General features: G+C 37.1%; 2 protein-coding genes and 1 long non-coding RNA gene across 3 annotated transcripts in view; 2 read left to right on the plus strand and 1 right to left on the minus strand.

The window, feature by feature from the left end:
- The window catches only part of LOC143258904 (cadherin-86C-like), a 27974-nt gene extending 19691 nt beyond the window's left edge, over positions 1 to 8283 (plus strand). The window contains exon 8 of the mRNA XM_076519437.1: positions 7976 to 8283. Coding sequence (XP_076375552.1) covers positions 7976 to 8283 — 308 coding nt within the window. The remainder of the gene's footprint in view (positions 1 to 7975) is intronic.
- LOC143258807 (uncharacterized) overlaps positions 8081 to 15784 on the plus strand; it is a 16158-nt gene continuing 8454 nt past the window's right edge. The window contains exons 1-9 of the mRNA XM_076518714.1: positions 8081 to 8168; positions 9350 to 9593; positions 9944 to 10102; positions 10472 to 10798; positions 11321 to 11717; positions 12667 to 12889; positions 13688 to 13922; positions 14439 to 14664; positions 15215 to 15554. Of these exons, the coding sequence (XP_076374829.1) occupies positions 9360 to 9593; positions 9944 to 10102; positions 10472 to 10798; positions 11321 to 11717; positions 12667 to 12889; positions 13688 to 13922; positions 14439 to 14664; positions 15215 to 15554 (2141 nt within the window). The 5' untranslated portion in view covers positions 8081 to 8168; positions 9350 to 9359. The remainder of the gene's footprint in view (positions 8169 to 9349; positions 9594 to 9943; positions 10103 to 10471; positions 10799 to 11320; positions 11718 to 12666; positions 12890 to 13687; positions 13923 to 14438; positions 14665 to 15214; positions 15555 to 15784) is intronic.
- The window catches only part of LOC143258808 (uncharacterized), a 21631-nt gene continuing 20039 nt past the window's right edge, over positions 14193 to 15784 (minus strand). The window contains exon 2 of the long non-coding RNA XR_013032680.1: positions 14193 to 14649. This is a non-coding gene — a long non-coding RNA (uncharacterized LOC143258808). The remainder of the gene's footprint in view (positions 14650 to 15784) is intronic.

The following is a 15784-nucleotide window of genomic DNA, read 5'->3' on the forward strand; positions in this document are numbered from 1 at the left end:
CACAAATCTCGATGTTCGGCGCGATCACATGAGGAGTGACGATCCAAAGTCGGATCCTCCCACACAGTGGGATGCCATTTCTCGCCCTGCGACCTAAAACTAACTTAGGCCGCCTTACCCGTCTGAATCGGCACTAGGAGAGAGCCTACACAGGCAAACCTGTGTGACCATTTCTCTCCCAACACCCCGCCCCTCATAGGAGCTAAGGGCGGATTACTGGCCGAACAGCGACCAGGGAAGAGCATTCACGCCGCATGATCACTCGTCGAACATCGAGAAGTGTTCGTACCTACCCAAGAGATTGCGCAAGCAAGGCCGCCACAGCTTTCTGCTGTGGCGGAGTCAAAGACGAGACGCGAAAAAATAAAGCTAAGGCAATAATACTCGACATATGCGAAATTAGCGAATCGGGTACCTCGGGGACGCTACCCCCCGTGCCCCCCACGGGCGCTCCCGTGGGTCGGGGGCCCCTGAGGAAACTTAACCCCTTGCCGTACCATGCTCTCTAAATTTATGATGACAAGAATTCTCCCAATTGTAATTATTTCTCTGAAGGAGAAGAATATTTCTAATTATTGTGAGACTACGTTTCATTGAACAAGTAAATATTGTATTGAAAAGAAGAGAAATTTAGACGAAATTGGAAGAATAAAATAATGTTCATTCTTAAGATAAATCTTTAGTAAAAGCTAGACCCTTTAAAGTAAGGCAAGAGGTTAAGAATCTTAAACTAAGTCACACACACTTATTAACTAACTCGCACGCACTTATTAACTAAGACGCATCCCTCGGCGGATGATAATCCCACGGTGGATGATAATCTCTCTGTAATGAACCTGAAACCATTGAGTTCAAGTTAGTCTGAATATATAGCGAAATAGGAAACCTAAGACCAGCTCAGGAGTGCCATGTTAACCCACAGACGAATGCAATTTGTGTGAAAATCATTGGAAACGAAATCTAACAAACTTACATTAAAAACACTGCTTGACTAAGACGCAGGCAATTATGAACTAAGACGCGCGCAATTATTAATTAAGTCTCATCTTTCGGCCGATGATCCTCCCTCGCAGATGATAAATCGTCGGCGGATGATAATCTCGGCAGAAGGAGTTCGAAGACTTGGACATAAGTAACGTGTATCGCGATTTTACGCCAACTGCTACGACTTGTAAATTCTCGGATCGAAAAAATGAATTCCTACTGCACGCAGTGGTTTCGCGGGCATTTGCACCACCTGCTCGGTCCTGGTCTAAAAAAGTCCGAAGGTACGAATAAAATATTCTCGCTCCCTGTGATGACGATCGTCCAGTGCTTCGCAAGGATATTGTCTGCGAATATAAGAATTACAATTTAATTTTGGATGTCAGAGAGGAAATCAAAATGAAAGTGGCAAAGAAACGCGGACTCCTTTCTCGCGACGCTAATCCACGAGAATTAGAAGTGGATGTTAATTCGTGCTAATTCGTCTAAATATTAAATCCGATGTTAATTCGTCAGATCCGGAAGCGAAAACACCCGCGAGCTTTGATTTGTTTTCACGCAACTCTAAAGGAAATCGTCGACGATTGCGAGACAATGCTGCGATCCTTGGAACGGCAACTCGCAGTGCGGCATTTATTTCGCGACTCTAACACAACGCGTTGCCAGTTTTCGCAATTCTGACACAACGCATTGGCAATTTTTCGCGACGCTAATACAACGCGTTGTTAATTTCGTCTCGCGACTCTAAGGAAAATCGCGAATGCCTGCACTGCGGAGCGTTGCAACTGCGGCATGGGCTCTGAAAGACGAACGAAGCTACTGCAACGCGATTATTCTCGCAACGCTAACTTCGAAACTAATTCGAAGAAAAAACGCGATAATTCATTTCGCAACGCTAGGATGGAAAAATCGCGACGTGCCCAACCCAGCTGATCGTTGGGACCTCGGTCCATTGTTGCAACTGCGGAATGGGCGCCTGAAAAGACGAACGAAGCTACTGGCAACGCGATTATTTCGACGCTACGCTAATGCATCGAACAGAAATCCGAAAGATTTAACTTTACTTTCTGGAAAGAACGAGTCTGTAGACTTCGAGAAATCTGATAGAATTGCAAAGTTGAAACGCGATTAGTTCGCAACGCTATATTCAAAGCTATTGTGCTTGATAATACAAAGAAAACTCGCGTCTATTTTATTCGCAACGCTATGATTTCTGTTCGAAATTAATTATAGCAACGCGTGAATAATTCGCAACGCTATGGCAAGTCGCGGATGTGCCCATCCGAGTTGTTGTTGGGGCGGCGAGGTCCTTCGTTGCAGCTGCAGCATGGGCGCCTGAAAAGTCGGAAGGTAAACTATTGCAACGCGATTGTATTGTCGCGACGCTAATTCAATGAACAGAGATGCAAAAGCGAGTGGACTTTGATGATCTTCGAAAATTTCAAACTTGAAACGCGAGCGTACTTAGTCGCAACGCTATCTTTGACGCTTCTTGCATGTCGAACCAAATGAAATCGCGAATCTTTCATTCGCGACGCTATACTTTGAATAATTAATTTCGATGCTAATGATAATCGCGATGGTTTTATTCGCGACGCTTATTTTCATCTCTGTTAAAAATGAAGCGAAACAACGCGAGATTATTTCGCAACACTATTGCAAGTCGCGGATGTGCCCATCTGCGCTGATCGTTGGGTTGGCAAAGCCTGCCCGAATACTACTATTGCTATGACAAGAACTACTATTGCTATGACAAGAACTACTATTGCTATTGCAGCGAGTACAGTGACCAATTAACAATACATATACATAATAATATACATGATAATATACACCATAAGTTTTGTCTTACGATAGTATTAACCTGAAAATAAAGAATCTGAAAATAAAGAACCTGAAAATCCTAGCTAAAATGGGGTTATTAGTTTCGAATTATTCGTCAAAATTAATCTGTTTCGATGACTACGCGTGAATTTAATTGCTCGAGAAGTAACGGCAATAGCAATGGCAAAAAAGTAATGGAAGTAACGATGATAGAGGTATTGGCGAGGGTAACGGCAATAGTAATGTCAAAAATTTAATGGAAGTAACAATGACAGAAGTATTGGCAAGGGTAACGGCAATTGAATTCGAACGGAAAACGCAAGTCATTGAAAAGAATACATCCTAACTAAATATACAATAGAATTCGCAACAAGTATGTGGTCACTGTACTCGAAAGAATTGAGAGAACTACTGGTCAAATAAGATCGACTTACATTTCGATGCGATGTTGGTCCTGGAATTTGTAGTAGGAAGAAGTAGAAGAGAGTAGCAGCGTAGAGAGAGTAGCAGCGCAGAGAGAGTAGCAGCGTAGAGAGAGTAGCAGCATAGAGAGAGTAGCAGCGTAGAGAGAGTAGCAGCGTAGAGAGAGTAGCAGCATAGAGAGAGTAGCAGTGTAGAGAGAGTAGCAGTGTAGAGAGAGTAGCAGCATAGAGAGAGTAGCATCATCAAGAAGTGTCCAAGTTTCCATAGCACACGCATTTAAGATTTTAATCGAAAATATTAATTTCGACGATTAATTTTCGACGATCGACATTATTGGAAGAGCTGTCTTGAAACACGTCTGATTCCACCATTAGTCAAGTCCCGACTGATTGAGCTTTGACATTCAGCCGAGCAAGCACGAAGGGTACACCCCCACCCCCCAATGACTTTGACGATCGACATTATTGGAAGAGCTGTCTTGAAACACGTCTGATTCCACCATTAGTCAAGTCCCGACTGATTGAGCTTTGACATTCAGCCGAGCGAGCACGAAGGGTACACCCTCCCCCTCCCCCCCAAATGACTTTGACGATCGACATTATTGGAAGAGCTGTCTTGAAACACGTCTGATTCCACCATTAGTCAAGTCCCGACTGATTGATCTTTGACATTGAGCCGAGCGAGCACGAAGGGTACACCTCCCCCCCTCCCCCCCCCCAATGACTTTGACGATCGATATTATTGGAAGAGCTGTCTTGAAACACGTCTGATTCCACCATTAGTCAAGTCCCGACTGATTGAGCTTTGACATTCAGCCGAGCGAGCACGAAGGGTACTCCCCCCACCCCCCAATGACTTTGACGATCGACATTATTGGAAGAGCTGTCTTGAAACACGTCTGATTCCACCATTAGTCAAGTCCCGACTGATTGAGCTTTGACATTCAGCCGAGCGAGCACGAAGGGTACACCCTCCCCCTCCCCCCCAAATGACTTTGACGATCGACATTATTGGAAGAGCTGTCTTGAAACACGTCTGATTCCACCATTAGTCAAGTCCCGACTGATTGATCTTTGACATTGAGCCGAGCGAGCACGAAGGGTACACCCTCCCCCTCCCCCCCAAATGACTTTGACGATCGACATTATTGGAAGAGCTGTCTTGAAACACGTCTGATTCCACCATTAGTCAAGTCCCGACTGATTGATCTTTGACATTGAGCCGAGCGAGCACGAAGGGTACACCTCCCCCCCTCCCCCCCCCAATGACTTTGACGATCGATATTATTGGAAGAGCTGTCTTGAAACACGTCTGATTCCACCATTAGTCAAGTCCCGACTGATTGAGCTTTGACATTCAGCCGAGCGAGCACGAAGGGTACTCCCCCCACCCCCCAATGACTTTGACGATCGACATTATTGGAAGAGCTGTCTTGAAACACGTCTGATTCCACCATTAGTCAAGTCCCGACTGATTGAGCTTTGACATTCAGCCGAGCGAGCACGAAGGGTACACCCTCCCCCTCCCCCCCAAATGACTTTGACGATCGACATTATTGGAAGAGCTGTCTTGAAACACGTCTGATTCCACCATTAGTCAAGTCCCGACTGATTGATCTTTGACATTGAGCCGAGCGAGCACGAAGGGTACACCCTCCCCCTCCCCCCCAAATGACTTTGACGATCGACATTATTGGAAGAGCTGTCTTGAAACACGTCTGATTCCACCATTAGTCAAGTCCCGACAGATTGATCTTTGACATTCAGCCGAGCGTGCACGAAGGGTACACCCCCCCCCCCCCCAATGACTTTGACGATCGACATTATTGGAAGAGCTGTCTTGAAACACGTCTGATTCCACCATTAGTCAAGTCCCGACTAATTGAGCTTTGACTTTGTGCCGAGCGAGCACGAAGGGTACTAAATGGGTGAGTTTCTTACTGATAATATTTTTCATATCTCTCTAATAAACAAATCCTTTACGTCCCTTATTTATTATTAAATCAGCTTTTATTTATTATTAAATCTTCACTGTACACTTTGCATAAAAATTTCATATGGTACACACGAGGTGTCATGCACACCAGAAAATTAAAACGGCTGTCACGGTTAAACTACATATTATTTCGGGTCCGAAAAATTAGTAAATATTCTTCAGACGATCCAAAGTAAAGGTGAACAGCGTTTTTTTTTTAAATATCACTGTTACGTAGTTAAAAAAAATCCCGAAAGTTCTCACTTCGTGATTTGTTCAATACTTCGAACGCGGCTCGAGTCCGTTCCGACCATCTGTCAAAGCCTCGTGCTGCGGACTCTTTCGCGGACTCTCTCTCTCGCACCGTCACCTCTCATTGGCCAGTGTTTTTCGTTAGTAACTCGTAAACAAAGCCGTGGATTGCATTTTCGCAAAGGAAAAAGTTACTTCAAATGACCTCAGCTACCCCTCATTTTCGGCTGTTAAAATAATTGTGGGACACCCTGTATATAATATTAAAAAATATAAAACAACGTCCCAGAAATGTCGAGACGACTCCAGCATATTCTCGAACGATGTTTTACAAACAACGCTCGCTAATTACGCGTCCCTTAATTAGAGAATAATCTCGCTAATCGAAAACGCGTCTACCAGGTAGCGTTAATTCGGTAATAAAGTTACATTTCGCGGCCGCAATTAGAAAGTTAAGGTCCCCCGGTGAGATCGCGTCTTTTGATTCCGGTCTCGCACGAAATTACAGTGCCCTGTTAATGCCGCGGTACGAATAATACGACTTCGGGTAGACGGTCGGTTTATCTGCCTTATAGCTTCTGGCCCTATTCGTTCCTTTTTACCATTTCTCTCCGGCTACCTACGTTCGCGCGTAGCAAGCGTACGGCACACACCGTGGCGCACGAGGAGGTCGCATGCTTCACGTCACGAAATGATAAGCATCGCGGCTTGAAAAGCAGATACTGACCCCTAAGGACGATCGATACTGCGCCGTGGACTGTCAAGACCTTACCACTGACCACTTCTCCAGGCCTGGCCACTTCCTTGCCTGACTCATTTTCGGTTCCGTGGAAAAATCGGTATCGCCGATCTAAGACCACCGATAAAACGCTACCGTGGCCGCGATCATGCGAAAATAAGCGTAAGGAAGGTTCGCCTGCCGTGCTAACACGGTCTACTCGCTACGTACAGTGTCCTTTTCCAAGGACGCGGAACACTCGCGCCCGTGAAAAACGTTTGCGAATGGCGATTCCGAGATTTGTATTACATGCAAACAAGTACAGAAGACATATATTAAGTACAAAAAATTAATAAAAACATATATTGAATAGAAGGAATTTACAGGGACGTGTATTAAATGGAAACAATTAACAAAAGCATATATGAAATTTCGAGGAATTAACAAGGATGTATATTAAGTAGAAACAATTGACAAAGGCATAGGTTAAATACAAAGATTTAATTAGGGTATACATCAACCCTTTGTACTCGAAGTCATTTTTATTGTAAATCTGAAATAATTTTTCTGACTTATAGTAATTCGATTTTACATAAGAACGTGCATTTTATGCACTTGACTCATACAAGTTGCATTTTTAACAATTTTTTAAATCTATGCTTTGATAATATGAAAATTATCTTGGAACGTGAGATAACGATTTTAGCCTTAAATTTTTGCAAACAAATATAACCTCAGAGTGCTAGAAAGCAAAGGGTTAAATGGAAAATATTAATAAAGATATATATTTAATATAAATAGTTTTCACATTTGCCAGAACATAAATACGTGTAATAATTTAATTTCATTTCATTTATTTGGCATCAACGGGTTAGATGTAGTTTAATTTTTCTACAAAAATTCAACATAATAATGATAATAATAGTAATAGAATAATAATACAAATGAAAATGAAAACAATATAATTACAATATACAAAGCAAACTAAACATCTTAACTTCTGATAACATTGTATAGTTGATTTTTAAATTTATTAAAATCATCAATACATAATCATTAATGTATAAGCGTTAAACAAATTGAGAATTCTATTCAATGGATCACTATAGAGAATTTTGAAGTGAATTAAATTTGAAATAATACTTTAAACTAAATGAAATGTCTAACGTTAAATTCTTTGAGGCTTTATCTACTAATTTTTGCCAGGACTGCGTAGAATTTGCAGTCTACCGATCGTACATAATTTTAAACATTGTAGGAAAAAAGGTTTGACAGAAGCTGTTTTCATTTATTATTTAAAATCATTTTTTTAACTTGCTAAATACATTTATATATTACCGAAGCTAATATTATTATTTATAGTAGAATATTTATAGTAGAATTTGATGTCCATGAACAATGGTAAATATTACATTATTACATAAATTTTTAAGCATCAATAAAGCCCCCAGTAATCAAGAAAACATTTAGTGAAACGGTACTTCAGTAAATGGGTTTTCGCCACAGGATTTGCCGCTTTCGCAGAAACCGATGTCTGGAAAGGTAGCGATTCTAGTTCCTTTCCGTGATGTATTATGCTAAATTCGTAACACCGTCGTGCACAGTTCGCACGTAATACGCAAGAGAGATCATTGACCGGGATGTTTTATTCATAATAAAAGTAATTTAATGGCGCGAGATCCGGAAGAAAATGGACTTATCTTGAAAACGTGCGGCATTCTTTGCAAAATTAATCTGGTCATGCGATACTGGTTACCGCGCGAACGTTCGAATAATCGAAGCTTCTAATTCCATTGCTAGGCGAAATCACGCTTGCCAGACCACTGGAGGAGCTGACGCAGATTACGCACGTCGGTGCGCCCGTAGTCCTCACCGTGGTCGCCGAAGAACTGCGAAGAAGCAGGGACGAGCCACCAGCACAGGCGACAGTTGTCGACGTTGGCTTCCTTCTTGGAGAACCGGGCAACACGCCGCCATATTTCGAAAGTGATAAGTTGGTACCTGAAAATCAAAGCTTGTATTTCGATTCTTGTCGATCGTCTTCTGTGTCGCAACGTATAAATGCATTTTTCGATTCAATTCAATCGAATACGGAAATGCACGGTTAAATTTACACGGATCTGGATGTACCGGATGCCATTTCCTTTCAAGCACTGACTTTAGCGCAGCTCGACAAAATAAATTTTATTTTATTTTATTTTATTTATTCATTATGGTTCAATAAAGAAAATAACATTTTCAGTAGTTGTTTTATGTTTATAATTATATTAATATAATTATATTAAAATGAATCCAAACACGATGTAAATTGGATTAATTCTCAAGCTACTCTTGGAATAAATAATAAATAATACACAGGGTGAGTCACGTAACATGCACATCTGAAGTAGCTTCTAAATTATGATTTTTATGAAATATTGTTAAATATATGATTTCATCATCATGATTTCTAGTGTGGCATCCAAATTATTAAGATCAACTAATTTTAAATTATTTGAGGTTTACCCTGTATAATAATAAGCGTTTTGATAAACCTGGTCCGAATTACATCGTATTTGGACTCATTTTAATCAGAAGAATCTCAGCTATCCTTTAGTGTCACGATTATAAAAGTAAGACGATAATTACTCAGAATAAAATTCTTTCTTGATTGTTTACTTTGTCCAGCCATGGAATCCTATTCATGTACGTCTACCTCCTTTGTTTTCGCTGCAGTAATTCTTTATTCTTATGTACTGATATAAAGCCTCGTAACGCTGAAGGCACTGTTTTCAGAGAAAAGTGGGGTTGGATCATGTAAATTTAACTGTCTAGATTTCGTGTAAATTTAACCGGAGGCCACTGTACGAATTTACAGTTTTTGACAAGTTTAATTTCAAACATTGATTACCAACCTAGAGACCACACAAACTCGATAAAACAAAATCAATTTATTTGGTAAATCAAAGACCGAAAAATTAATATTTACGATACTAATTACTCGCATTTCGCAAAACGCATGCAAAGATGTAAACACTGAATTCGCCAGTTTAAAAATAACTAAAAGACTAAAAAAAAAAAAACAGTCAATATACGAAGTTATAATTCAGAGACAGTCGTATCTTGAAATGAAACATAATTTTGTGCTTGAAGTATAGAAGCAATGTAAATGTCACATTTCTTGTTTTATGGTAGTTATGTTGCTATGATCGATGAGAATCTGGATCCTGGTACTGTGATAAACTTTGGCGAACAATATACGACCAGAGTGAAAGACGAAGATATTGGAAAAGCTGGTGTATTCGCATTGAAGCTGGAGAATAATAATGGCACCTTCGAAATCAATCCAACTGTTGCAGAAAGAACTGCCGATTTTATTGTTATTGTTCGAGATAACACGCTCATTGATTATGAACTGTACAAAGCTCTAACTTTTAAGGTACTTTTCATACATTCTTACCAAATGGCAGCCCTAATGAGTAGTCCTCAACTCTTTTTACTTACTAAATATATATATAGTTATTAGTTACGTAGCAACCGTCATATTGTAAAAATTAAATATCAATATTTATATATGAATAAAAATTTATATATAAAGCTTGAAGGTTTATAATCTATTTTAACTTAAAATTTGTAATGCTTTATATTTATATTGTATTAGTATTAATATTATGCCTAGTAAAAACGAATAAATTGTAAATTTATTTATGAAATTAATTTTCTAATATTATACTAATATTTATGTACTATATATCATAATTATAATTATTATTGTTTTGTCGTACTTAGATTATTGCTCAAGAAGTTGGTCCCGCGACGAATTTATCTGCGTCAGTGCCAGTCACGATACTTTTAAGAGATGTTAATGACAATCCTCCAGTGTTTGATCAGAAAATATACGAGGTAACGCTGTCCGAAAATGTCACCGTGGGGTCTCGCGTAATACAGGTACAATTTATTCTTTGATTGTTAGCTCACGATTTGTGTATTCGAGCTACAATATTTCATACTTAGATACTTCTTTTGTTAAATGAGTTAATACTCATATAACTTTTGTTAATATGAGTTAATACTCATATAACTTTTGTTAAATGAGTTAATACTCATATAACTTTTGTTAAATGAGTTAATACTCATATAACTTTTGTTAATATGAGTTAATGAATTAGTGGCCTAATGAAGCTAATGAGTTAATGAAGTTTTGGGTTAAAGGAATTAATGAGTTACTAAAAATGTAATGTCAACGCCATTCATTTTATAATTTTCAATGCTTCTCTATTTTTTCAAGTTACAAAGTATTAGCATTCCTTGGAACAGGTTCACGCTACAGATATAGACACGGGAACTTATGGTGACATTCGCTATACTGGCATAACCGGTGAAGGTAGCAAAGGCTTTGTCATAGATCCGGGCACAGGATTAATTACAGTCGGCACGGGATCTTACTTGGATCGAGAGGTTGCCGCGAGACTGGAATTATCCGTAGAGGCTCGAGACGCGAATGGCACTGGAAATACTGGAATTGCTCCTCTGATAGTCAATCTGCTGGATGTCAATGATAACCCGCCGATATTCGACAGGAGCATGTACGAGTTTATGCTAAATACGGATTTGACGAACTTCACTTCGCCGGCTTTTGTTAAGGTACATTGTTCTCAATCATAACAAATTATCAAAATAAAGATTGTTTGTATTAATTGTATGAAACAGAAGTTGAGTAAAAATGTATTTCACAATTTTTGAAACTGAGATGTTTATAAATATTCCTAGCTTTATTAATTAATTTTTTCAGAACGTACAGAAAAGATTATTAAAATTGAAATTATAATAATGAAAACAAATATTAAATAAGTCAATTATTTTTTGAGACAATTATCGCGCTTATTTGAATAACACTTATGAACTATAGTTCATAATGTAATAGCAATTCGTTTCGTTGTAAAAAATTGAGTAATTCAGTGACGATTTAAATACACTGGGTCGAAATCAGTCAAGAACTGAAGGATTAATGATTTTTAAACAATTAGGAAAAATGTAACAAGAATACTTAATTCGCAACAACGTCTTCATTGTTAAATATTTCACCACGTCAGTTTTATCTTAAGTAAATAAAATCCGCAGTCGACTAATTATGAGATTGAATAAATAATATTGAAAATGTTGCAGGCTGTTGACGCGGACGCAGAGTCGCCCAACAACATAGTTAGATACGAAATAACTCATGGCAATTACGAGAATAAGTTCTATTTGAACGAAACTAGTGGTGAATTGATTCTTCGATCGCCGATAACGAAGATCAGACGAAAGAAACAAAGCGCCTATGACACGTTCGCTAAGAAAGGTGGTAAGAAGTTAGTGAACAATCAAAATAACCCACCCGGAATTACGCTAACTGACTATTCCGATATGGTCGAAAGCGTGCCGACGGAGAAAAGTCGAAATAAAACTGTTTCAACACTTGTAGACGAAGCGATTGCTATGAAGATGAGGATGAAAATTAGTCGGCGGAAACGTGATCAGATGAATGCATTGTATACTCTCACTGCCAGAGCATATGACTTAGGTACAGTCCCAATGTTCATTAATTAAAAATAGCTATTTCACTACGAGCTGTCATTAAACAATTCTAGATTACTGATGAAACAATACCATTGACAACATTTATGACCATTCCCATTTTTATTCGACAATTTTACAAAACGTACATTAAAAGTTATTGAAACGGAAATTATGATCACGGAAATAAATATTAAATAAATGTATTTTTTTTAATATACTTGAATATACTTATTGGCAACAGTTATTTTATTTAATTTTTTATAACAGCAATTTATTTCATTTAATTCCGAAAATTGAGTAATTAAGCACACAATTTAAATACACTGGATCAAAATGATCCATTCACCGCAATTCGAGGGTCCATTCTATTTAGCTGTACCTATGTTTTCGTTAGTCGTTAATTTTTATGCAAAATAAAAATTGTCAAAGTCAATTGTAACAAGCAAATGTTATACAAATTATACAAATGATATACTAGAATGTTGTCAAAAACATTCTAAAAATAGAAAATGTAACATATTTGATATTATTATAAAATACAGTTTGTAATCAATGTACTTCTTTGATTCAGATTAGTTAATTATACATGCAATTTAATAGAATGTTGTCAAATACATTCTAAAAATAGAAAATATACCATATTTTATATTATTACGAAATATATTTTGTAATCAATACACTTTTCTGATTCAGATTAATTAATCATAAAATAAAAATGTTCTGAAAATATGTTCTAAAAATAGAAAATATACTTCTTTGATTTGGATCAGTTGATCTCCTATAAATCTAGGCGGAGGGAATGAATTTTCATTCAACTCGTAGTGTAAAGTAATACAGACTATTCTAATTTTTGATATTTTAAATTTCGACTTTAAAAGTAATAATTGCAATCGATATTTTATTTTCAAAGTCCAGTGAGACATTTACAAATTGACACTGGTTTAATGTTTCAGGTATCCCCCACCTTTCAAGCGAAACAGAAATTCGCGTCCTCAGCGGAACAGCAATGGAGGCTCGCGTAATGATGTTCGTGGTACCTGGTGAACAGCCAAATTCGACAAAGACTGCCGAGACTTTGTCGACCATCACTGGCGGTCGTGTTACGATATTAGAAATTCGTCCTTTTATTCCACAGAACAATACTGGCAGCACGACTCTACCCGGGGAAGGCAAAAAGTTAGTATAATATTTCATACTACACTGCCTGGAAAAAATATAGCCTACTCTGAAAATTATTTAATTATTTAATTTCTTTACACTGGATAATGTAAAATACATTTTTTGAGTTCATTTTCTTAAAACTGTTTATAGCAAAATCTTTTGATAAAATCAAATTAAATTCTTCCAATTGACTTCATTTTTTATATAAAAAAATAGGAATATTGCATATAATCAAACGGACAGAATGATAGCATGTTTGGTAAAAAAAAAATGGATGATGGAAACAAGTAAAACGATTGTCCATTAATATTTGATACTTTGTAGCACCAGAAATATATTTAATTAGTTCAATTATTTTTCCAGGTAAGGATTAATTTAATTTTAGAATTTTATATGATAGGTTCTTTTTACTATACTCGTTCATAATTATACTCATTCATAACAATCGACTTTTTAAAATTATTGAGATTTACGAATTATCTTACGTTTTGGTCCACTTGAAAAAATGTGCTTAAAAATATCTGATATTCATTATTCAATAAAAATAAATTAGATAATTCCTGATCTATATTTTTGTCAGACAATATATTTCTATGATAATAGTGTGCATATATACACGTAGAGCTTGTACCACGATTTCGGTGACACCCTGTATGTTTCTCAGATTTTATCGATTCGTTTATACATTTCTTCTTTGCACAATTTTCATTGATCATCGGCGTAGCAATAAATACTACACGAATTTGGTAAAAATAAATGGCGAAGAAAATTAATAATTTTTGTGACAAATCAATTTTAATTTTTCTTTTTTAGAAGCATTGTCGTAGCACTCGTCGAGCAAATCGAGCCAGGCACACCGCTGGTGGACGTGGAAAAAATTCGTGAAATTCTAGCAGCTAATGGCGTGGGGATCATTAATGGCACGGACACCGAGACGACGGTGAATACTCCTGACACTAATACACCTGTCAATGGCAACACCCATAGTAATAATGGCCAAACAACCGTCGTTAACAACACCGTTACCAATGTACACAGCGAAGAAGTGGTGAGTATAAATATAAGTATAAAATATATATCAAATCAGGTACAAATTCATATCAAAAGTTATCTATAAAAACGATACTTTTCTCTATTAATTATATCAGTTTCCAACATATTTTGTAAATTTGATCGGATAGAAAATAATAAGATTGACAAAAGAGAATTAGAAGTTCGAAGATTTTTCTGATATAAGAACCTATCAGCAATTCCGTGAAGTCTTCTCCAAAACTGAAATAAAAATCATTATACTGTTGTGAAATTTTATAGGAATTAATAAATAAAAGATTTTGTGTCTTTATTTATGTATTTCATACAATTATCATGAAAATAATAATTTAGTATCGTCGTATATTATTATTAATTTCGCAGTATTTTTATTTTATTAATCATTATCATACTTTAATTTTGATTAATAATTACTATTAATTATTAAATCGTTATTTCACGAATTATTCTATTTTAAATCAATTAATTATTAATTATTTGTCACGATGCATAGTACAAAAGAAATTGTTTTCAGACGGTCTACAAAGCAGAAAACAAGCTCTTGCTATGGCTGTTAATTATTTTGGGCTTGCTCATGCTGTTGGCCATCGCCATCTTGATCACTTGTTGCATTTGCCCCGGCTGTCCGTTTTATATGGCACCAAGGAAAAGACGGGTGCATTCTTCGGAAACTCTAGTTGTCAGATCAGACGGCAGGCCGAAACGTCATCTTCATAGACAACCAGCTGGAACAACAGAAGGTAATTAACAGTAACATATGATCAAAATTATATAATTTTGTAATATTAATTTTTAAATTTAAATATCAGAACAATATATTGTTCTATTATTTTCTATTTTATTTGACCCATATTTTCGGAAATTGTTGTAGACAAATGGTTACGATGCGCAAACATTTGCAATCTAATTGTCATAAAATCTGATACCTATTTGTTCATTATCTATATAGACAAATATTTACTTTCCATAGAAATCTGCAAACAAGTTATAAAACTTGACTCCAATTTTTGGTAATTGTTGCAGACCAATGTTCACGTTGCACAAACATTTGCAACCTAATTGTCATAAAATCTGACACCTATTTTTTCATTATTGATGTAGACAACTGTTTACTTTGCACAAAGATCCGCAATATAATAAGATATCATAAAATTCGATTCCAACTTTTCACAATCGGTGTAGACAAATATCTATTTTGCACAATGTTCCGCAATCTAATAAAATAGAGTGATACCATTAATAGTGTCTAAGGATTGCTTAATACAAAATTTGCCTACCATTAAATTTCAGTATCGTGGAACGGAAGGAAACAAGCATGGAGCGCCGATCCAACGAGACGAAACTGGCAGTTCAACAAAAGAAACGTTAAAAACTGTTCCCTTCCCGGCGACGTTGCTTATATATCCGGTCCACCGAATGACGTTCACTTGAATCACGACGCTCACAGACTAGGGGACGCTGGTTCCTATGATCATTCTAGAAAAATTCGGATGGACGAGCAGGATAGAATGTACATGGAGGAGATGGAAGGACCAAAGCAAAGGGGTTACGACATGCCAGAGATGGATTCTCTGCAACGACACGAAATGGAGAGGGAGTCGGACACACAGCGTCAAGGATACAGGCAAAGGTAAAAAAAGGCATTCAAAGGCATTCAAAAAATTTAAGAATACTGCCATATAATTTTTTACTTATTAGAATTATTAAAACAAGAAGTACATCAATTTTGACATAGACAATTTTTATTTTGCACACGTATATACACTCAACTATCAAACGCAAGTGTTGCATTTTCGCTAAGAAAAAAGTTACACCAAATGACCTCAGGAACCCCCCATTTAGTACGGCAAGGGTTAAGCA

The sequence above is a fragment of the Megalopta genalis genome, chromosome 2 (genome assembly GCF_051020955.1).
Source record: "Megalopta genalis isolate 19385.01 chromosome 2, iyMegGena1_principal, whole genome shotgun sequence".
NCBI classification, from domain to species: Eukaryota; Metazoa; Arthropoda; class Insecta; order Hymenoptera; family Halictidae; genus Megalopta; species Megalopta genalis.